Genomic DNA, 23,971 nt, shown 5'->3' with positions numbered 1-23,971 from the left:
GAAAACACACTGTTTACATTCAACAGGTTGTAAACTGGCTGAACAGTGTCACATGAGCGAGCGTGTCTCTGCTCTCTCATACAGAGCAAAATAAACTTGCTCTTCAAAGAGCTGCGGGATGTCATGAGCAGCTAAATCAGTTTAGAAGGAGCTTTTATCTGCTGTGGGAGTTTCTCTGGTGAGTTCTCTCCCGCTCATTGTCTGTTTTTTGTGTGTCCGTATAGTGAGAGAGATCGCTCCCTATCAGCGGTCATTCTGTAAGCCGATAATACACATGGGGTTTGAGACCTATCCCACACTGACCCACATATACACACTCAGGCTTTGTCAAATGCAACAAGTCAAGGGAGGAAGAGAGACTTTTAAAGTGTGTGAGGAGTACGCTGGACGCTCAGTGTCAGTCAGCTGCTTTCCTACTCTATGCTCCATCACACACCCCCTCTCTGCATTATCAACTTCAACAGAAGTCTATTCACTGAGGAGGACATACTCGGAGGAGATAATTTCTCCCCCCACACACGCCTGCACAAACGAGCACACTAATGGTTGAGCACAAGACACTTCTCAGTAAATTTAGTCTATTCTGGGATGCCGTGAAAAATCTTCAACTCTGGTCTCATGACTAAGTGCTCAGTATTTTTGTGTGTGTGGATTCTGTGTGAAAGTCTGTGCTTAACATAGGTGCTTGCACAAATAACTGAGTGGAAAGGTCTGTTTCTGTTTGTAGATTTGATTACTTCCACTAAGGAGGTTGAGTTTCACGACCCATTTATTGTCTATTAGTTTTCAACATATCTCTAAAACCAGCTGGTTTAAGTAAGATTTTGTGGACTGTTAGCACAAAGTCCAAGAAATGACTAATTAGCTTTTCTAGGGATCTTGTCTAGAGATGTGAAATCTGTATTTGTATGATTATTTTTGGCCGTGATAGCAGCATAGCCCTATGGATGGAAATGTCAGTCTGTCAGTCCACCACTTGTACCCAGACTGAAATATCTCAACGACTATTGCAATGATATTTTTCACAGACATTCATCATCCCCACAGGATGAGCCCTGCTGACTCTGGTGATTGGTGTGTTCATGTTTGATGAGCAGCCAAAAGTCAAAGATCTCTGTGTGTACAGCTGCGGTCAGGTACTTTACCATTAGCTATAGAAACAGTCAGGTTTAATGATCTCTCTGAATCACTCCATTTTAATTGCTCTTTACATGATGATTTTCGGGCTTTGCCTTTTAGTAAAACAACTTCATCTCTAATAGCTTCTCACTTTGTTTTTTTTCCAGTTGTTAAGACAGGTTTTGTCCCCCAGTGGTAGTTATAGTAGTGAAACCTTTTCTCTCCTGTTTGCCTAATTCGTCTCCCACTCTCTCCTGTTGTTGTCCAATCATCTACCATCAAGTCTCCTAGCAAATGGTACTGGAGATTGGTACCTGTAAGTTCATCCATTCTGAAGAACTCTTCACCAAACACTGTAATTTACCCCTTCACAATTTAATCTCAAACCTGCAAGGATATTACCCTCCCACCACCTCAAGTTCTCTTGTTTGTCATTGCATGTGGCCCTGAGAACCCATTGGTCGGACACCCCCCATCCTGTCGTACCCCAACCTTGGTCCCCACAGTCCCAGAAATCTGATTAATAACCATATTAACCATTCTGAGCTTGGTTCACTTTCATGGGAGGAAACTACCTGGGAGAGCAAGTGCGATCCAGTAGCATGATTGTGTCAACATCAGATTTTCCACTGAAAAACATATGTGAATGTGATGACACAGCCTCAGTATCTGTAGCTACCCATTTTGTTGTCTGCATTTTGCACAGAAAACTGTGGGGAGTTTCTTTTTTTCCTCTGTTGAATGAGTTCAAATTGGCTGCTGTGAAAGAAAACAGTCAAAGATGTGCTGTATTGTGAGTTTATATAAACCAAACTAAAAAGGACAACATTTTGTACCCCAGTGCACATAGTGAGAGGGCTGTCAGACAGTGGGAGTTGCTGTGATTGAAGCTTTCATTATATCTCTGGTAAAATGCAGATGTCACACCATTCTTGTGGGTTTATGGGCAAACTGGGAGAACCGATGCCCTGAAGACATATGTAGTAGTGTCTCTGTGGTTTTTACAGGCCCAGAGAGATATACAGAAAACCGGCAGAGAGGAAGAACGCACTAACACAGATTATTATTAAACTCTAAATCACATGCATTGTCTGCTACAGCACCACAACCGAGGTTTAGACTCACTCAGTGCCAGTGAATTGTTCGGTAGATGTATGATAGCGCAAACCATTAATTTGCTGGCATGCATTTTGTTCCTCGCTCTCCATCTAGACAACTAACCACTCCTCAAAGACAAAAACAGTTATGATTGCATCTTTTTTTATCCATTTAAATTTAAGAGGACTATATCATTCCAGATGTTGTGCCTGATTATTTGCATGATCAGTTTAATCTGCATTGTTTGAGTTGAGCCCGAATCCCATCCCTGTGTTTGAAATTCCTCAGATCAGCTCTCACATATGTGTGGTGTGATTGAGTTGTGTGTATGTTTCTTTGGGTGTGTGTGTATGTGCACGGGTGTGTAGAGATAAAAGTGTGTCTGCAGATGTTTGCAACAATCAGAGCCAACTGTACATATCCACCCTGACAACACATATGGGTGATGTCTCTGTGCCGTTGCCATGGTTTCAGGCTCGCTACAGGAGGGAGCATGCCCAGCAGAGGAGCGCTCCATCGCTCCCCCTGGTGGATAATCTGCTAAAGGACAACACAGATGGCTGCGCCCTGACTGCCTTGCTGCACTTCTACTGCCCGCAGGCTGTCAAATTGGAAGGTAGGGCCACTCTGCAACCACACCCACTCTTACTCACTACTCACACCCTCTTTTATTGTATTTATTTCCAAACCAAAGTCAGTTGTGAATGGCATACAATGAGCTGACCACAAGGATTTTCAGTCTCAACTGGACAGTACAAAGGACGCTGTCTTCTGCTCTCCCTGCTGCCATAACTACCACCATACATTTGAAAAGTGTGCTTGAAACAAAGAGTGTATTTATCATCCATTTGCCCTTGTCTGGCACCATTATGAGTAGCTCATAGAGTTTTATAGTCATCAGTTGGCAAAAGTCTCATCCTAATCCTAAGCAACAACACAATCAATAGATGTCAGACCCAGTTTTTTATTCTGAATTCACTGTTAGAGGACAATGAATACAGGACCTGTCCAGGAGGAAAGACACAGTAAGGTAGAGAGTATTCAGGACAGACATGGAGAAGGCGGGGTTAGACACAAGGAAACAAAGACTTGTTTCCTCTCCTCTCAGCTTGCCTGCGCCCTTATTTCTAAAAATGCCCTGGGTTGGGCTGTGATTGGTCACAAGGGTTGTGTGTCGGAGAACCGTTGGAGGAGTAGCTGGCTGCTATTTCAAAGATAAACAATTCTCACGTCGGTGCTTTTCCACTCTTGGCATTGACTGTAGTTCACAGGCAGCTAGTACACATGTGGACCAGATGTGGAAGTGGGTTAAACGTCATTTATATCGCTTGCTGGCAGCATGATCTAAAAATAATGAAGAAGGACAGTAATGAAAAGTGCTGCAGTGTTTGGTTTCCTGTCCCTGATCTGTTCCCTCTTGTTAGCCATCCTACACATGCATGGGCCGTCCTTACAGTAACGTCAGGGGATAAAAATCCTGGTGATTCACCCAGAAGGGAGTTGAAGGCGGTTTGAAAACTTGTGTCATGGATTGTTTGAAGGACTCTGCGTGATTCGAATTAGCTACTGCATATTGCACAAATACCTATGGGAAAAGTAGGGTAATTTTCTTCTCATCTATTCTTTTCTCAAACATAAACTCTGCCTTATCTTTTCCTTGTCTTCCTGTCTGGCCTTTTCTGTCAACCCTCCCTTGTGTGTGTGTGTGTGTCTGTGTCTGTGTCTGTGTCTGTGTCTGTGTGTGACCCCTCCCCTGACTGAGTAGATATCTGCCTCAAGGAGACCATGTCACTGGCGGACAGTCTGTACAACCTCCAGCTGGTGCAGGAGTTCTGCAAGAACAACCTCAATCACTGCTGCCACTTCAGCCTGGAGGACATGCTCTACGCACATGCATCCATAAAGGTAGGGAAGACCAATATTATATTCAAATATTAATATAAACGTATGAGGAGGAGGATGTGGAAAAAGCTGTTTTTATAATGTAGATTCAGAAGAAAGACTCAAAAGAAAGAGTTTTTTGGGAATGAGTAGGGCAAGGGCGGGAAATTACACACAGGCAAAAATGAGTCATGCAAGGAAAAGTTGACCAGTGAATGTGTGTGTAGCAGGCTTGGTTCTCACAGGGGTTGTAATGTGTGTGTGTGGATGTATTATCAGTAATATAAAGATCAAGAAGATGCTACAGTGAGTATTGTTTCACTGCCAGATTAAATGAATATGGCAGTCTGTGTGTGTGTATTGCTGCTGTTCTAGTACAGACGCTGCAGGGCCAACCCCCCCCACCTCAGACAGAGGACATACTCTGCTCAGAGTAGATTCGCAGTCCTGACCCGTCTCTGCCTGCCTCTCTTGTTCCTCCCCCCTTCACATCCCCGCTGTTTTTATCAAGCAACAAAATCTGTGAACTTTAGAGACAGCGCGACTGCTGATTCACTCAGTCCCCAGGCAGAGTTCTCCTCATTACATGTACATATTTGTTTCTGATTAATAAAAGCTTCACTGTACAACTTTAAGAGCATCTCTGTGCCATCCTAACTTTAGAGGCAGTAGAGCCCAGTGTGGGTAAATAATATGCGGAGAGCGTGGGTAGAAACATTCGGATTCAAGTCACGGTCCAAGCTGACTGGGACTTACCATTCGTCAAAACAACACAGTAGACAGTTTTCTCACTTGTGCTCTCTTTGTTCTGTATTTCTCTCTTCATTTCTCATTCTCATTGTTTATAGTGTGTGTGTGTGTATTGACTGTGTAGCGTTACAATAGTACAAGTTGGAAAAGGAGGGGGGAAAAAGGAGAGAAATGGCCACAGAGAGCAGCTAAAGACTCATGGGATGAATAGGCATACTGCCCATTCACCACAAACTTACTGCTTACTGAATCTTAATCAGTGTGTGTGTTTGTGTGTGTGTATGTGTATGTGTGTCCATTCATTTAATATATTAGATGGAAGAAAACTCTTTTTATCCCATGGAGCAGTTTACTATGCTGCTTCCAAAATAAAGATACACAGGATAAGTGCAGCAGCAGTTTATGGAATAGAAATCCCAGCTTTTGTTGGTTTTGTCTTTTTTAGCCCTGACAGGTGAAATCATCTGTATAGGCCTCCAGAGTCTTTCTGTTTATAACACACATGCATTTATCATTGGTGTGGATTATTCACTCTCTACTTTGTGAATCTATCTGCGCACATGTGATAAGTTTAAACTAAACTCCAGGTGGTGTTTTGGCAGTTTTCAAGAAGCGTATGGGTTTGACATTAAACAACTCAGACAATGAAACATGTACAGACATTCAGCTACACACACACACACACACACTCACACCTGAGCCTGTTACCTAGCAACATTTGGCAGGCCATGACCTCCCTGATCTGTCAAGTTGCTGTTGTAGCTCATCTCGCATCTTTACAGAGACACAAGGGGAGAAGGAGCTGTGACTGTAGAGACAAGCATTGTGCTAATTGCATTAATGAATAACTACATTTATGACTGCAACATTAACCACAAAGGTACACGTGTGTCTGCATGTGTGTCTTGCAGAGTAACTATCTGGTGTTTATGGCTGAGCTTTTCTGGTGGTTTGAAGTGGTGAAACCCTCATTTGTACAGCCCAGAGTCTTCGACCCAAATGGTACAGTACAACTTGACAATAATCGCATCAGCATGCAGCTCATTAACTAAGATTTGATTGTATGACTGTATGACATATTCTATGTTTTCTTCAGCAGCCTGTGAGCCTGTATCCTCTAGAAATATGGCTCCTGTATCCAGTCCAGTCAAACAGAGCTATGCAGACAGACCTGACAGCCCAGAGAACGTCCCTGTTGAGGGTAAATATCTTTTATCAGTTTGACTGTGGACAAAACTATTTGATAATTGCTGGCTATTCAGCTGTATTCCGGGTTAATATAGTTTATGTATGTGTTTGTCAAGGTAGAGCCCCTGTGTGGAAAACTTAAAGCTGTGACTGGTTGCGTATCTTTAGTGATCGTGCAGGCAGAGATGCAGAGATGTCACAATGCTAGTTTGGACTGGTTCCTTGATTGTAAACTCAGCAGGAGCCGGGATATCACTGTTCTTTTCAACACAGCTTTTACAGAACAAGTTCGTCCTCTACTTTCTTGTATTTACCCCTTCATACTGTTGTGGCACTTTCGAGAAAATAACATAATAGCTACTATTAGCAGTCAGCCGGGGCATGAATACAGACCAATGGTAGAATGTGTGGATGTGTTTTGTTTTGAAACCAGAGGCCCCCTAGTGGTTGATTTACAGCCATGGAGAAGCTTTTATGCTTTCCTATTGCATTTGAGCCATGTACTTAAAAATAGCTGCTATTCGTCAGAGGGAGCATGGAGCAGAAAGTTTAAATCTTCAGACCAGCTGAGAGAAAATCTGGGCTTGATTCTCCCACTGTGATATTTTTTTCTGACTGGTGAAATACAGAAGAAGTGCACTAATAAAATCAAGGAAACTGCTCTGTCTCTGCAACAGGTATAATAAAGAGATCTACCTCCATGTCCTACGTGGATGGCTGTGTTGGGACATGGCCCAAAGAAAAACGGTTAGTACATGAAATCTATCAGGCTTTACAAAAGTATTCCTTCATTGACCTACATATCTTAAGTGGTCTGTTGTTTCCTTGTTGAACTTACAGTGAATTTTCTTCCTCCCACAGCTCCTCCCCTCGGGGAATCTCCTTTGAGATTCCTCTAGATGAAGACCCGACTGTGCCGCCCTGTGAAGCTCCCTCCCTCCGTGGTATGACACGCTCGGCCAGCAGTGACGGTCTTGGCTTCAAAGTTCACTATGCGTCCCGAGGAGGCATGAAGCGCCACCTCTCCCTCATGCCCGTCAATTTAAACGGCCAGAGCAGACACATACCAGAGGAGGATGAGGACTTCACCTCCCACAAACCCCTGGGGCGGAACAACACGTTCTCAGTCAAGAACCAAAGCAGGTACAGAAAAGTGAGATGTGTATTAGAAACCACTATCCTATAAATTTCCATATCATCAATTTGAAGTTTAAAGGGACAGGTTTGTGTTTACAGCATTTGGTTGTAGATTAAAGGTGCGATTTCACCAAATGCTGTTGAAATTGTTAAATTTAAAGCTTCAGAAACACAGAAATCATGTGTTGGTCCCCAAACTGGACTGTTTCTTTAATCAACTATAAGTAAATTTACTTGCATCTGTCCATAGGTACTCCAATGGAGTCCTCCCAGACAGCAACCACAGCTCCAACAATCACCATGGTAACCATAGCGGCCACATCAGCCCGTCAACCCCTCCAAGCATTGAGGAGGCACTGAAAATTATCCACAACACAGAAAGGCCACATGCTAGCCTTGGCATGGAGGACGGAGACAACGGCTTCTTTCTCCACGGTGCAGAGCCTGCAGACCCTCCAGGGGCCCAGGGTCAAGGAGACAACCAGGGTTCAGCTAAGGCTCGGCTGCATGACCATGACCCCAACTCTGTGTCCACTGATGAAGTTGACACGGGCATCCATGTGAGGACAGAGGACATCCAGAGCTTGGATGAGGACTCCTCGTCACTGAGAGACTATTCAGATATAGATCCAGACTGTGAGGCCATGACCAGGTCATGCCCTCTGCCTGACCAGGCGGAGAGGGAGAGAAACAGGGAAGGAGGGTGCAAAGGGGTTGGTGACACTAATCCTGAGATTGAGAGGGGAGATGGAGGTGACAGGAGCAGCCCTTGTCCCAGCTCAGCACCCACTCTCCCCAGATCTCACACCGTCAGCCCCGTCTCGTCCTCTGGTGGCTCTGGAGGAGGCATGGTGCGGATGACGAGCTTTGCAGAGCAGAAGTTCAGGAAGTTGGAGGGGAGGAGTAGTGGAGGAACCACACCAGAGAGTTCAGATCTCAACGTACCGTATACACACTCAACAAAAAACATTTCCTCTCAGGTTTGTGATTTATTCTGTCATTTGTTCTTCGTTCAGACATTTTTTTGCAGAGGCAGAAATGCAGTTTTAAGTGATGTAGGTTGACATAATATTAATGATCTTTCCACTTTCTTCTAGATCACCACACCTCCTTTGCCAATCACGTCTCCCTCCCCAGTAACACCTTCCCCCCGGGACCCCACCCACCTCATAGCCTCAGAAATGATCCAGCTGAGGATGAAGCTGGAAGAGAAACGCAGAGCCATTGAAGCCCAGAAGAAGAAGGTTAACAGATGTACAGCAAAAGAGATATTCACTAATATATCTTCAAATATAGATATACACATCATGTTGCCCTCTTCACATTTTCCAGGTGGAAGCTGCTTTTACTCGCCATCGCCAGAAGATGGGCAGAACGGCCTTTCTGAATGTTGTGAGAAGGAAAGGAGTCACTGCCCCCCTCAGCCCCAGCTCTGGGGGAGCAGAGACACCTTCCCCAGAGCCGCTCTCATCCTCAAAGGAAACTAGCCAGGGCAGCATGGAGCGGGCGGAGAGGTGCAAACCAGATGGAGCAGCCCCGAAATCTCCCTGTGAAGATGGTGGAGGTGGGTATCCCCAACAACTGGAGTTATCTGTTGTTTCATAAAATGGTAGAAAATAGTGAAAAATGCAGATCAGAATTTTGAAATTGCTTGTTTTGTCTGACCCACAGTCCGAAACATGAAGATATTCGATTCACAATGATATAAAACAGAGAAAAGTACCAAGTGCCTTACATTTCCGACCCTGGAATCAGGATGTGTTTGGCATTTTTTGTCTGTAATAGTCTAGAAAGTCCATTATTATTCTGATTTTTATTCAGATCATATAATTTTCTTGCAGGCCAGTAGAAAATGTTCTGATATTTGGTACCAGTCAAAAACCCAGGCACTGGAAACCTGTGGAGACATTAGTTAATCAACTAATTATTTCAGTGCTAAACCACAAATTAAGAAAAATATAATAGCAGGATGGACAGTTAGTATTTACTTTCAGGCGCTGTGAAGGATCCTGATTAAATTGGTAATTGACTGACTGACTTGTTTATTTAATGCGGTGATACAGGTGTAGCTCCAGGAGAAATCGATCTTGCAGAATACACACGCTCCATTGAGAGACTGAACACGTCACTGGGCTTCCTGCAGACAGAAATGCAGCGTTTGGCCCAGCAGCAGGAGAAGATCATGGCCATGAGAGAGCAACAACAACAAGCCTGGGTCATTCCTCCTCCAGCTCCATCTCCACACAGGTATCACTTCACGTTAGGTAGTTATAATATCACTGGACAAATCATTTTACTGTCATCGTGTGAAAACTTACATGTGTTTGTGGGTACGACAGACAGCTCCGTGAGTTGCGTAGCAGCAGCGTAACAGGCCGGGGATCAGGACGAGCCTCGGTTGGGTCTTTGTCTCCAATCCTGTCTTCTTCTGGCTCTCCCCGCGCTCCCAACCGTTCTCCTGCTGGCATTAAGCGGCGGCCAGCCTCCTTCCATGCCAGGACGCCTCGGACTCCACGACCAAATGACCTGAAGGTCACCCCCTTCAGCCGAATGCTCAACACCCCCACTTCCGTGGACAGTCTACCCAGACTGAGGCGTTTTACCCCCAGCCAGACCCAGCTCAGCTCTTTTGACTACTTGGGCCACAGTGACGGGTCTGGGGAAACCAAGAACCAAGAGGCCAAGGAAAACAAGGAAAACACTAAAGACAAAGAAGAGGCAGTGGCAAAGAAGAGTGCTGGCACTCCTCAGCCCCCTACTAAAGAAACAGCCAAAGAGATGGAAGACATGCAACAGGAGGAGAGGAGAGAGGCAAAGCAGGCTCAGTCGAAGGGAGAAGTCAAACAATCGAGGACGTCAGAAGTGTTGTGTCAGCCGATGTCTGAGATCCAAGGGGCCACAGGCAGCCGGGTAAGAGGAGACCCCCAGGACAAGAGAGACCTGGTGGAGGTGCCTCTGTCTGGGCTGAAGCCTCCAGAAGGCCGCTGTCTGGAGATGACAGGAGAGGGAGAAACTGGAGGAGACACTTATGGAGACGACCAAAAGATGTGCTGTGGATTCTTCTTCAAGGTGAGCTACAGAATTTTACATACAATAATCATATATATCACGTACAGCATACACTTATGTCACAAAGACACATTTTTAGCATCAAGCATCTGAGAAGCTCTTATTGTCTTACTGTATTACTCCCAAATAAATCAGATTCATCTTTTTCACAGCCGACATTTGACTTGTCATTGCAGGAAAAGGACAAAGTGAAACTAACAGCATTAACAGATAATGATGTTCATCACTGATGGTGTTAGTTTCCATGCAGCAGCGATGTCATTAGTCCCACCTGTTTTTCAGACCCCTACTTTGGGAGCCACTGCAGTCAAACTATAATCACAACAGATGCACAGTTTGTTAACTCCTCATTAATAATACAGTCTGCACAGCCTTATGCTGCTGTATGCAGGTAGCAGCAACAAGAGGAATGTCATACTGTGCGAGCCTGACACAACATGTGCAGGGTTGTGCCTGTTGAGCCATGAGCTGATCAGAGACAATGCATGAGTGAATCTAGGCCAAAAAAAAAAACGAGCCAGAACACAGACTCATGGGAGACCATAAGAGCTTTGATTAAAGAGCAATGTCACAGCTCTGTTGACAGAAGATAAATAATGCCCCTTTAAATACCAGTTCTTCCCCATATTTGAGTGAAGGCTTATCATTTGTGCATCCATTTCATGTTGATGAATAGAAATATATAATTATTCACTTCGTTCAATTTTTTTATTCATGTTATCCACCTGTCAAACACCAGGATGATGCGAAAGGGGAAGAGGACATGGCAGCAAAGAAAGCAGCACTCCTGGAGAAGAGGCAGAGGAGAGAGAAGGAGGCTCAGGAGAGGAAGCAACAGCAGGAGCTGGACCAGGAGCAGGAGAGGGAAGCTGCACGGTCTGTTTGTCTTTCTCACTTTCTGTCTCCATGCTAACCCTAATACTATACTGTACCCAAGCTTATAGCATCAATACATATGATATAGCTTTTAAAATCATTGTGTCAGTGATTAAAAAAATGTAGGTACTGATGTAGGAGGTTTAATCTATCTAATCTAAAGTTTATGATTGAATCTTTGTGTCCTCCTCCAGGCTGAAAGCAGAGGAGGAGCAGCAGAAGAAGGATGAAGAGAAAGCCAGGAGGGAATACATCAGGAATGAGTATTTGAGGAGGAAGCAGCTCAAACTGATGGAGGACATGGACGAAGTCATCAAGCCTCGATCTGGAAGTCTCAAGAAGAAGCCACGTCCCAAGTCCATCCACAGGGACAGCATGGAGTCATCTACTCCTCCTGTGAGAGTAACAGGTGAGCAACACACAAAACTCATGCACAAACACACACACTATCACAACCACTTATCCGTGTTTGACCTCTGTGTTAATGTTGCAGGCGTGCGTCCTCGAGGCTTCTCAGTATCTAGTGTTTCTTTGGCGTCTCTCAATCTGGCTGACAACAATAGAGACCTGCCAGATAACAGGAAGAACAACAGGTAAGATCCACTACATGTGTCACGAGACTCTGGATTTCAATCATTTAAACTTTTGAATTTGAATTCCCCAACTTGAATCACTGCATAAAAAACTGAATTTGAATAATTTGAAATTGAATTTATTAGTTTTTAACTGAATTCAAAGCTGAATGTAAGATTACAAAACTGCTTTTCCTGTTTTTAATCATTAAGGCCGGAATCCTTGTAGTGGCACTGGCATGTAGTGGCATCTCAGTGGCACATATTCCTCTGCCAAACATTTCTGCCCAGAAACTCACTCTCTGTCTGTAGCCTGAATTTTAGACTCTATTACCTTGCCCTCGGTTTAAAAATCACAGATCTGAGAAGCACAAGCAAAACAAATATTCTACCTGCATTTGTTGCTGTTAGCGTATATCAAAAAAAAAAAAAAAACAAAGAATGAAAGACTAAGGACCAAGTTTGGAAATTCTCATCTTTTACATCACAGATTAATTATTCTTGAGTTTTTTTAACAGTGTACTCCTGTGCTGCAGATTGATTCTAACATGATGTGTACTCAGCTGAAGCAGGTTGTTTAATATTATTACCACATATCACCAGGAGGCTCAGTGATCCTATCAAGTCAAAGCTAAAGTGAAGTTGCAGATAGTTTGCATTTTACATCCTTAAAGTACTGTGCACAGTCATTTAAATTTTCTTCCAGTTTCACCTTTTCAAATAGTGTGTTCATTTATTTACATCACCAATGTTATGTGCACTTCCACAATTCAACTTATAAAACTTTACAACTCACACTGTTTGCTCTTTCCTTGATGTCACCCAGAAAACTCAGCAGTCATTTGAATTAATGGGGTGTTGTGTTGTTTGTTGAGGTTGTTGTCTCTTATTATTAAGTCCTATGATTTGACTCCTGTAAGGCTTACACTCTGCATCTTGATTCTCTTTTATCCCTCTCTCCTTTTTCTTCAATTTTGCATGGATCCCTCAGAGGCAATAAAATAGCTTCTGCTCATATCCCGTTCTTTCTAAGCTCCCCTAAAGAAAGAAAGGGAAGGTTAGTAATATTTTAAAAAGAAGTGCTTCCACAGATGAAATGTGTTAAACTACTAGGTGTGGCTCCATGTAGATGTAGCTCCATGTGACTTTGGTTTAGCCTTCATTTTCAACACAGACACACATAAAAGTAGACAGATATGTCAACAGTAAAGTAATTTCATATATTTCATCATTGTAGTTCTTGCTTCTGTATTAAAGTACGCTGGATCTGCGTGGCTGAGCTGTCTCCGTCTTAGTTCTCCTGCTCTTTATCCTCTTTGTCCTTTGCAGTATTGCTCTCAGGCTGCTGTTTGCTCTCCTCTCTGTGCTGGCTGCTCTGTGCTTTGCCACTGTGTTTGCTGTTTCCTCCATAAGTACTTAAACTCATCTCTTGCAGTAGCCATAAAGGCAATAGAGAGACTTTGCTTTGCTTGGCTGAACATTCCTTTCTTGTCCCTCACGGCATAGCTTTGCCAGAGTGTGTACAGTACGATGTAATGCAAGACAACAGGCAGGGTTTAGAGAATTGTGTCACAGCGTCTGACCTTGTTTTTTCACATCTCTCTGTGTGTTTCATATCTGTGTGTGTGTGTGTGTGTGTGTGTGTGTGTGTGTGTGTGTGTGTGTGTGTGTGTGTGCATGTCTGTTCGTGGAATCCGTTGTACCCTTTCATACCTTGTACATGCTTATGTGTGTCCACCTTTATGTGTTTGTTGTTATGTTTGTGTGTGTCATTTGTTGAATGTGATCGTCTCCAGGCCGGACTCTGCAGAAGGTTTTTCTTCTTGTCCTTCGGCTGGCAGTCGTAATGGAGAGAAGGATTGGGAAAATGATTCTACCACCTCCTCCACTCCCTCTAACGCTGAGTACACAGGTATGAGACCTGTTTACTTAGTTCATGTACACATAGTCACTGAACATAACATGACATTTTGTTGCTGCAAACACATGTCTGCACTCTCCTTGCTTCCTCCAGGACCCAAACTATACAAGGAGCCCAGTGCCAAGTCCAACAAGCACATCATCCAAAATGCCCTGGCTCACTGCTGCCTGGCTGGCAAGGTCAACGAAGGCCAGAAAAACAAGATACTTGATGTATGTTTAGCACTTATGCGTGTGTGTGTTTTTTATTTATTCTTGCACTAAGAGAACACGTAACAATGATCCCTTTAAATGATCTTCTGCAGGAAATGGAGAAATCCGAAGCCAATAACTTCTTGGTGTTGTTCCGTGACGCCGGATGCCAGTTCAGGTCTGTGTACAGCTACTGCCCCGAGACCGAAGAGATCACCAAACTAGCTGGCATCGGGCCCAGGAGCATCACAACCAAGATGATTGAGGGCCTCTACAAGTACAACTCAGACAGGAAACAGTTCAGCCAGATTCCAGCCAAAACCATGTCCGCCAGTGTGGACGCCATCACCATCGCCAGCCATCTGTGGCAGACCAAGAAGCAGGGGACGCCCAAAAAACTGCACCCTAAGTAGAGGGCAACATTTGGACATGCTTCTCTGGAAGGAACACAGAAGAATTTGTGGATTTTATGTTTTGATTAAAGGGACACATGGTCCCCATGTTATAAATCACAACTGGAATGTAGAACACAAGTGGGCCTCTCAGATGTTGTTGTTACAATACAGAGCTGACTGTTACACTCTGGACTACTTAAAAGGGGCACAAGTGTGTACTTGTCAGCATGTGTATCAATGTTCTTGTGTGCCAAAAAAAAGAGAAGAAAATAATAGGCGGACCAATGCCTTACCTAGTTGAACCACTGAAGCACTGAATGTCACTCCTCAGGAGGAGGCAGTTTGGTTTCTATAAGTTGATCATGTGTGGCCTTATGCTTGTTTTGTGTCATATGGATGCGCAGTGAGTGTTTGGTGTCATTTTGTCAGCGCCTGTTGAATAAGTCTGTTGTGATACAGGAGAGGTTGTGTGTACACACAGGTCTGGGATCAGACTACGCCCCCCCTCCGTGGTCATTAAAAGGGTGGCCTGTCTGATCTGTGATCGGGTAGAGGCAGCATTTTTTTTGATGAGAGTTTTGCTGCTATACAGGCACATGTTCTGTTTTTTTGTGACTGAAAAACCTATAAACAGTTCAAATTTGTTTATGTGTGTGTGTATAGTGAAGTGCCAAGAAGAGTGAGGAAAATACCTCAGTTGGTGATTGCAATTACTTTCCAAAAGTGTAAAGTGATGAGATTATTGAGCAAATGGAGTACCATCAAACAATTCTGGAAAGCATCTGCAATAGACTCTTAATTTATTATTGAAGATATTTTAAAAAGGCGTCTTAGATTTTATTCAGAGAAACATAATATACTATACATATATAAGTTAAATTAGTTTGTATATAATGGCAGTTCCATTCAAAATGAACAAGTCAGCTTGTAGTAGCTTTTGAGTAGCTTTTATAATTTATCATGTACATGTATCAGTATGTTGTCGTTTGGGGCCTTTTATTGTGCTACAAATGCAAAACGTGTGATCACTCAACAGTATCACTGATAAGACTATCATCAGTATTAGAATAGATGGAAAATCTCACACTGTGTCATCCGTCTGTGCAATGATCTGAGAGTAATTTAAATAATCTCCATTGACCATGTTGCAGTTGGAACTAACAGATAATCGAAATGTCACTTTAATGTGGATATTGTCCTAACTATTAGATTACCCTTAAAGTAGTCCCCAGTTGTAAATACATGAATTCACCTATGTTAGCACTTCAAGACCCTGTCCACTGTCATTAATTCTAATCAAAGATTTTTCCACTTCAGCACTGTTGTGCTTGTGACTTTACTTTTACATTATTGTTACACTTGTTGTCATGTGTTCCTTCAATATGTGTTGACACTGTACAGATATATTTTGGCATATAGAAGTATTTTTTGTAATGACATTTACCTGTTGGAGGTGTGTACTGATGAAGCAGTGCAGTTACAGAAGGAAATGTGTTGAGAACATGTAGCCGAGGAGGCAGGGTGTTTAAAGACTAAAGGCTTTATTATGGTATTGTATGAAACCCAGTAAGTATACTGAGAAAATCATACTAATTTTTTTCCCAACTCTGAATTCATTTTCTTCTCAGTTAACTAAATATGCTCAACTGTTCATGGATTTTTGTTGTTTTTCTATTCCTTTGAGCTTTATTAAAATGCCAGCTATCAACAGTACTCATGGTGTCTCATTTCATATTCATGTCTTGACTGTTTCAAGTGTACTATACTTTACTAGATCTCATTGTTTTAAATGAGTGAATGATGATATTAATGCTGACTGACATGATATCTCTCTCTTATCCCAATTTTTTTAAATACACAAGTAAATATCATGCACCTATGCAATACCTCCTAGTGCAATAATGATGTGATGTCCAGTCAGAATCACAAATTTGCCTCAAAGGACTTCACAATCTGTACGGTATAACACACTCTCTGTCCTTAGTACCTCAGTTCAAACCATTTAATGAGGAAAAACTTGGAAATAATGTTAGGAAGAGAAACAAAGGAGGGATATCTTTTCCAGGACAGACCAACATGCAGCAGACATTGGGAGGACAACTGACCAAAGCAGCAAAATTATGAGGTAGAAAATTAGGATGTTACTATAATGCAGGATGTGCCTTTGTTGACTTTGTATTATTGTGAGACCAATTCCTCAAGTCATTTGAAGCTGATCAAATTAGAGAGATCCACCAACATGCAGTTAACCTGGAGCTTTTTGGGGCCCCCGGGGGTCTTGGACCTTGGACAGTTGCTCACTTTGTCTGATTGCTAATTCTTGTCATTGATCATTATGTACCATGAGGCTGTACAGCCACAGACTATCAGGGGAACTCAGATGCACGGTTTACAACAGGTCTACATGCTCTGCAGGACCAAAGTTGAAAAAAAAAGCGTCTTTTCAATCAAATTTGTATAACATATTTGTATAACACCTGTTTGTTATAATGATAACATAACAAACAGGAAACATGGGAGGATTATGCTAATTTAGCCTTGATCATGGGATGTTGGCCATGAAAAAGGCTCCCTCCCCTATTTAAGAGCAAGACACTGAGACTGAGAGAGACACAAAATGACCACAAATGACATGGCTGTGTGGTTAGTGGTCATTATGTGTCTCTGTATGAATGTTTAGTGTCTCTTTATAGATGTTTTGATTCTCTTTTTGTAGTGGTTTTGTATCATTTTGCCTCTTTTTGTGAATATTTTGTGTCTCTTTGTGCCTCTTTTTTGTCTCTTCCCCATGTTGTATCGTATTCTTTTGTGGTCACACTCTGGGATATTTTGCAGGTGAAGAGTTAGGGGTTCCCTAACACTTTGGGCCCCTGAGCCAATGCCCAGTTTGCTCATTGGGCAAATCTATGCATGAATAAGGAAAGAAAATGAAAGTTGTTTAAAAAAAAAAAGGGCACTTTTGCACCAAAGATAAAAGGGACCCCCATTTCAGCCCCGTTGCACGCCTCTGTCTTTTGGCGTGCATTTATATATTTTAATACTGATACTGATGATTACCATCCTTTCACAGTACCATCCCATTAACTCTGTACCATTGTGAGATGGTGTGAAGCTTCATGTGCCTGGAGGGTGGATGGAGGCGGTGCCCCTGCAGGCAGTCAGGCAGACAGGCAGGGCTGGGCAGCAGCAGACCGCAGCGGAGCGGCACAGAAAGATCCAGCAAGGAGGGGACACCGTCAGACAAGGAGGAGGGACTGTCAGGCAAGGCAGGCAACAGCACCGACAATATCGAACGGCACCGCCGTGACAGCGTCTCTGTCAACAGCACGGAAAACACACCAGGGGAACAGCGTTTTCATCCCATGTATTTTTAGAAACAGGTGAGCGTTAATCGCAGCACAGACGCAGATTTGCGTTGTTGGTGGGGACGCTGTCAGCACGCACCCCGCCCGTCCAGCTAACTAGCGGATGATGCCTCTCTCCCCTCGGCCTGGCTAGCTACCCCGCTTCCCCCTTCCCACCGCCGGCTAAATTAGTCTGCTTTGTTTGAGCCCTAACGGTAACTAGCTGGTTGTTGGTTTTGCTGTAATCCGGTCGCTAAATTCACAAGCTATGTAAAGCTAACAAGTAGCCTAAGCTCCTTATACTGTTTGACTTGTGGCTTAGTGCCAGTGTTAATAGCTAACCATCTCTCGTGCTAGCTAAACAGGACTGCAGTGCTTGTGTATTTGTGTTGGGTTATTTGTGAGCTCGGTAAAATTGATTTATTGCTTGTTTTGTATCTGCTGATGTGTAACTGTTGAAGCTCACCATTCAGATAGATAATAGAGGCAACTTGCTGTCATGACAGTGATATAATAGACTGTCCTCTCCTCTGTAAACACAACATGTGGAGGAGTGTGCATCCTTTCCAGCTAAGTTAGATACAGTAGCTGTTGTTTTGACTCAGCAGCCTCTGCTGAATTAGCCTCTGTGAAATCATATCTGTTTGGTCTTTGCAGCATTAGAAATTTAGGTTGAATGTGATTAAGGCAGACACTGCCCTCACGATGACCTGATCATCTGTCGAGGCAAAGTTGGACTCTTAGCATAGTAAAAATCAGCAGCTGTATGATGTTGATAGTGCGGAAATCAAATGCTGAAGGGCTCAAAACTATTGCATAACATTACAAATGTATTTGAATTGGTATATATCCTAAAGATAAGATTAACATGCATACAAGAGTTTGTTGAAAATCAGCAGACTGCACTGCTGACAGGTTATACACCTTGAATTTTACAGAGTAGATGAAGCAATGTTTGGAGGCTTTACAGTAGGTGCTGGCATGAGTTTCTAATGCATGTTTGATGAAAGTTGATCAGCCTATGGGCTAAAAATCTGTGTGAGGCCCCTTGTTCATCCTGCAAAGTGAGGCACTATTCATTTCAGATTCACACAGTTAGGAGCTACCACATCAACCAGCTTCACTTAAACATCTGCATGTCATATGCCTTCTTCAAGAGCAACTTTGCTTTAGGGCCAGACAAGACTGAAATCCTTATCACATTAACAACAATTATATTTTCTAATATTGATATAGATCCCTGATATTCAAAGTAATGAACTGTGCCTCACTGTTGTATGTTAGACATAAGACCAGTCTTCATATCCAGTAATTCAATAATTTGTTTTTTTTTCTTTTGTTGGATTTGTGACATTTCAGGCAACAGAAAATAACATGATAAGATCAGATTATCATGATTCCGCTGTAAGTTGGTAACAGTAATAATGAATAACTGCCCTACTTGCCACCCATATTTTCTCATCCTGGACCAGGGGTCCAGGATGAATCTGATCACGAGCCTGCTTCAGGTTCCCTGGGGTTTTGCTCTGCCTGATGCTTGAACTAACACAGAAACTATTCTGATCACTGTTGTTTTTTTGTCTGTTTTGTTTCACGGCTCTCGTCGGTGGCAGCCCGTCGTCGCCATGACAGCGGAAGAAACCATAAATGTGAAGGAGGTAGAGATCATCAAGGTGATCCTGGACTTTCTCAACTCTAGGAAACTGCACATTAGCATGCTGGCTCTGGAAAAGGAGAGCGGCGTCATCAATGGGCTCTACTCGGACGATATGCTCTTCCTCAGGTAGTTGAACTCAACCGCAACAGCCACACCATGCAGGGCTGGTAATGGTTGTCTCAGGTTGCGGCTTCAAAAATCTGCGTACTCTGGCACAGGAACAGCAGGCAGCTGTTTGAATCACAAGTTTAGTGTTTCTCATAGTGTAACGCTGCACCCATGCATTAGATGTGAGTGCTCCCTTGAAAGTTAGCCAGCAGTGTGTCATCTGCAATTCTACTCAGTCTGAGTATTAAATACATTCTGTTATTTCACCACCTAGTGTGAAGTGTCTGTTAACATGCTGTCTGATCTTGTCATTCAGCATCTTTACTAAGAACATACCACAACAGCTGGGGAGTCAGAGATCTTTCAGTGTGTTTCAATCAGTGCATAATTTGAATTTGCACATTTGGTGGACATTTAAATACGAGGACACAATTCCAGGTGTGTATTAAAAATTAACTGATTCTGTTTCAGGCAGCTGGTGCTTGATGGGCAGTGGGATGAGGTCTTGCAGTTCATTCAGCCTTTGGAGTGCATGGACAAGTTTGACAGAAAAAGGTGAATTCACTGCCTAAATCACTTTCAGTATGTTTGAGTTCATGTGTACCTTTTTTGTTTATATATATATTTTTTGTTTATTAGTTGTTTGACTCACTGTTTCCAGACAACAGTGAGTTGACAAGTCAAACTGCTTGTTTTTTTTTTAACAACAGCTGTCTTGTATGTTGTGCTCAGGTTTCGTTACATCATCCTGAAGCAGAAGTTTCTGGAGGCTCTGTGTGTGAATAATGCCATGTCTGCAGAAGATGAGCCACAGCACGTAAGTCACAACACTCAATTTGATGATTTCACAGATTGTCGGTATGTTTTATTTTATTATCTCAGCCTCCTAAGCCTTGAATCTGTATCCTCCTGAATAGACTTTGTAACAGCGCTGCTTTGTCTTCCCACTGACTGTCACTGGTTGTCATGGCAGTAAACAAGAAGGCTCACTCTCAAAGATAAGAAGAGGAGCAAACAGTGTTTTTAATACATGTTGTTTGAAACTGCTGCTCTGTTAAGTTAACAAACCACAATCTTTCTGCTAATAAAGAGAGTTTGTGTGTGTACACATGTGCTCAACAGTGGCTGCATTTGAATACAAGGAGTGTCGTGGCTATCGGCCACATTGTGGTCAAGGACTTATCTGGATTAAGCTGTTTATATGCGCCTTTGATACTACATGATTTACTATCCAAATTTCTGAGAATAAGCCATTTTACAGAGCGCCTTGATTCTGCTGGTCATGAATATATAGAAAAGATATTGAGAGACAGCTCTAAATCAAACCTAATTCTTTTTACAGTCACAATTTCTTTTAATCACACATGCTGAGGCCCTCATTCTTTCTTCTCTACTCATGGTCTTAAATTAGGCTAGCTGTGGGCTTGCTGTCACATGGCGTAGCTGTGGATGTTACTTTTGACACTGTGCCAGAGCTATCGTGTCTTATTAACTGGATTAGATCAGACTTCTTTGGGCATCTGTGGACATGGTATCAGTATGCATGCCCACTGGCAGAGTAATGCGCTTTGGGGTGTGTATTGGTTGTTGTAATAGGGTCTCGATTGTGTGTTGGCAATAACTTTTCAGGACAGTTCAGGATACAGTTTTAAAAAAAGAATAAAAAGTTGTCCTCTTTTTATTGATCATTTCCTGGTCTCTTGTGCATGTTAGCCATGAAGCCAGTCTTGTTGTTTTTTTTTCAGCCTGACATTTAAAAGTCATCTGTGCCTTCAATGTGCTGCCAGAGATAAAGCTCTTTAAAAAAGCACCATGTTTTTTGAGTCTCTGCTGAATTTCCAGTCTGAAATTCATTTCATGTTTTTCAGTTGGAGTTCACCATGCAGGAAGCAGTCAAGTGTCTCCACGCCCTGGAGGAGTTCTGTCCTTCTAAAGATGACTACAGCAAACTATGTCTGCTCCTCACGCTGCCTCGCCTCACAAATCATGCTGAGTTCAAGGCAAGAATTTAGCTGTCGCACATTACACCTGAAATAATATTTTGGTGGTAAATATTAAGATTTTTGCACCGTTGTCTTGCTTCTTCTTTTTATTCTTTATTTCCAGTGTGCTGTGACTCTCTTGTGAACTTCTCTGCAAATTAAAATAACAATTTAACTGCTCTAACAGCAACATTTTTTTGTTGATAAAGTTGCTTCTGCGTGTTTGGCTTGTATCTTTATGTCCTATTTCTCTGTCTGGGTCCCTCCAGGATTGGAACCCAAGCACGGCCAGGGTGCAGTGTTTTGAGGAGGCCTGCACCATGGTGGCAGAGTTCATCCCAGCAGACAGGAAGCTGAGTGAGGCTGGATTCAAAGCCAGCAGGGATCGACTTTTCCAGCTGCTTCTCAAGGGAGTCCTCTATGAGTGCTGCGTGGAGTTCTGCCAGGTTTGAACTACTAAAATTAAACATTAATACTGTGATCTGATTTTTAAGAGTACTTTGTGCCTCTCCAAAGCAATGGTGGTTAAGTTTAGGGATGGGGCCGATCCGATCCAGTATCGGTATCAATACTGGTACCGGTATCTGTATCTGTATCGGTGCCGGTATCGTTACCGATATTGGTATCTGTACCAATCCAGTATCGGGTTCCGATACCAACATAACTCACGGAACGGAAATTTCCGATCCAACCTGCGGAGATTTCTGATCCATGAACCATGTCTGTGCTTTAAAGTTGTCTGCTGAAATGACTCGACAAGTGATTCCCTGCCGGCTGCTCTGCTAACTGGCTGCAAAATGTGAGGCGTGTCTCAATGTGAGGCGGAGTAATGAGACGCCGCCGTTCAGGAAATCCATTCCACAGTTTGCAGCCAGCTATCAGGCGAGCATTGAGCAGCACCGTGGCTAACCAACTTTTCAGCACAACATGTCCGCTGTGTGGAAACATTTTGCACTAGAAACACCACGAAGCAAGACAGCAACGTGCAATGTTTGCTAAGCCGTTGCATCGAGTGGCGGAAGCTCCGTCGCGACCTACAAGTGGTAATAAGTAGCAATTAGCTTGATGCTAACATAATATGGAGAATCCCATTGACGGGCTAGCACATCAGCATTGTCGCACTATTAACTTTTACACACAAACGATAAACCAAAGCGGGACACCATAACAGGAAAGTCATACAGGCAATTCATACACCAACAATATATTATTCACAGGCTTATGTCCCTTCTAGGTACAACAGGAAGAAAATGAACTGTGAGTGAGCTTCCACCCCTCAGGATGTTTGAGATTTGAAAAACCTTGATTTGTTGCTGCTACAAGAGCCCGTATACAGTGCATCCCTAGTTAAGTTGCTGTTATTGTTTGTGCGCAGAGTAAGGCGACGGGCGAGGAGATCACAGAGAGCGAGGTCCTCCTGGGTGTTGACATGCTGTGCGGAAACGGCTGTGACGACATGGACCTGTCCATGCTCTCCTGGATGCAGAACCTTGCTCCGAGCGTCTTCTCTTGCGCCTTTGAACAGAAGCAGCTCAACATCCACGTGGACCGCTTGGTGAAGCCCGCCAAGACTGGCTACGCTGACCTCCTCACCCCGCTCATCAGCAAACTATCTCCGTACCCTTCCTCCCCCCTCCGACGCCCCCAGTCCGCTGACACCTACATGTCACGCTCCTTGAACCCAGCGTTGGACGGCTTGTCTTATGGGCTGTCCGGCCAGGATAAGAGAGCAAGTGGTGGGGAGATAGTGCCGGGGAAAGGTGTCTCTCCCATGTCCCACTCGTTTGCCAACTTCCACTATCCTGGAGCGGGAGGGCAGAGCCTGAGTAGAAGTCTTATGATGGAGAGCGCCGACTGCCACAGCATTTTTGAGGAATCCCCTGAAACGTAAGGGCTTTTCTGTCAAAAATTTCTGTCTAGAGGTACAATTGGAGCAAGCTCTGTGGATGTTTTGACACTTCGGCTTTATGTAATACCTTTTCACATGTCTTAGATAATCTGTTGCTGTTGGTGTGTTTTTCTCTGTGAAGGTCGAGGACAGACACACCTGTGGATAAGATGTTGAGTTCAGGCGGAGCTCAGAACCTGCGTCCTGCCTCAGCTCCGGGCGAGGACGCACCATCAGCTGGATCTGCTGACAGGAATGAGGTAAACATCACTGACCTTTGCTTTTTAACTTGTTAGACCTGTTGCATGTCACACATTACTGAACAAGTCCTGTATTTTATTATGTCCCTTTATTGTTTTCTTTCCTTAATGGGTGTTGTCTGAAGTGAAAGTCTAAATATAGGCCATTATTAATCTTTTTCATATGATGTGTCTGAGTCATCCTCCTCTGACAGCCTAGTCACTGTCACTGGCCTGATATGACTGCTCAGTTTATCGTAGCTCTGTTGCCCTTGTTGTGATGTGTGGTGTAGTGTTAGTGTGACTTCATCATGTCCTACTACATCACAAGTATCTTAAACCTTTGTACATGATAGCTTTTGTAGGTTTAGTACACATATTTTTAGATTTAGTGTGACTTACACTTTCCAAGGATAAGATTATCTCGGAAGGACCAAAACTCTGCTTTGAAATCATAGGGGAAAAAAGACATTCCTTAACACTCCAGAACTCGCCTGAGAATCATCACAATTTTCACAGTTTTTTCCAGTGTCAAAGTAATCCAATGATAGTTGTC

At 43.3% G+C, this 23,971-nt stretch overlaps 2 protein-coding genes across 3 annotated transcripts in view; both read left to right on the top strand.

Annotated features, from left to right (window-relative positions):
• Positions 1–15,910, top strand: part of camsap2b (calmodulin regulated spectrin-associated protein family, member 2b) — a 33,412-nt gene extending 17,502 nt beyond the window's left edge. The window contains exons 5-21 of one of the 2 annotated variants that reach the window (XM_041055125.1): positions 2,692–2,833; positions 3,983–4,122; positions 5,760–5,850; positions 5,948–6,049; positions 6,714–6,783; positions 6,898–7,179; positions 7,424–8,153; positions 8,271–8,417; positions 8,506–8,737; positions 9,237–9,420; positions 9,513–10,242; positions 10,982–11,118; positions 11,313–11,527; positions 11,612–11,711; positions 13,487–13,602; positions 13,705–13,823; positions 13,916–15,910. In XM_041055125.1, coding sequence (XP_040911059.1) covers positions 2,692–2,833; positions 3,983–4,122; positions 5,760–5,850; positions 5,948–6,049; positions 6,714–6,783; positions 6,898–7,179; positions 7,424–8,153; positions 8,271–8,417; positions 8,506–8,737; positions 9,237–9,420; positions 9,513–10,242; positions 10,982–11,118; positions 11,313–11,527; positions 11,612–11,711; positions 13,487–13,602; positions 13,705–13,823; positions 13,916–14,215 — 3,837 coding nt within the window. In that variant the 3' untranslated portion in view covers positions 14,216–15,910. Of the gene's footprint in view, positions 1–2,691; positions 2,834–3,982; positions 4,123–5,759; positions 5,851–5,944; positions 6,050–6,713; positions 6,784–6,897; positions 7,180–7,423; positions 8,154–8,270; positions 8,418–8,505; positions 8,738–9,236; positions 9,421–9,512; positions 10,243–10,981; positions 11,119–11,312; positions 11,528–11,611; positions 11,712–13,486; positions 13,603–13,704; positions 13,824–13,915 lie in introns of both variants that reach the window. The other variant, XM_041055124.1, reaches the window with a different exon arrangement.
• Positions 15,911–17,438: 1,528 nt separating this feature from the next.
• The window catches only part of wdr47a (WD repeat domain 47a), a 69,478-nt gene continuing 62,945 nt past the window's right edge, over positions 17,439–23,971 (top strand). Inside the window, exons 1-8 of the mRNA XM_041055177.1 lie at positions 17,439–17,577; positions 19,155–19,324; positions 19,778–19,861; positions 20,039–20,123; positions 21,175–21,306; positions 21,558–21,734; positions 22,664–23,175; positions 23,319–23,436. Of these exons, the coding sequence (XP_040911111.1) occupies positions 19,167–19,324; positions 19,778–19,861; positions 20,039–20,123; positions 21,175–21,306; positions 21,558–21,734; positions 22,664–23,175; positions 23,319–23,436 (1,266 nt within the window). The 5' untranslated portion in view covers positions 17,439–17,577; positions 19,155–19,166. The remainder of the gene's footprint in view (positions 17,578–19,154; positions 19,325–19,777; positions 19,862–20,038; positions 20,124–21,174; positions 21,307–21,557; positions 21,735–22,663; positions 23,176–23,318; positions 23,437–23,971) is intronic.

This window comes from Toxotes jaculatrix, chromosome 14 (genome assembly GCF_017976425.1).
Source record: "Toxotes jaculatrix isolate fToxJac2 chromosome 14, fToxJac2.pri, whole genome shotgun sequence".
In the NCBI taxonomy this organism is placed as follows: domain Eukaryota; kingdom Metazoa; phylum Chordata; class Actinopteri; family Toxotidae; genus Toxotes; species Toxotes jaculatrix.
Note: the sequence above shows the minus strand (reverse complement) of the source record. Positions and strands in the feature narration are given on the sequence as shown.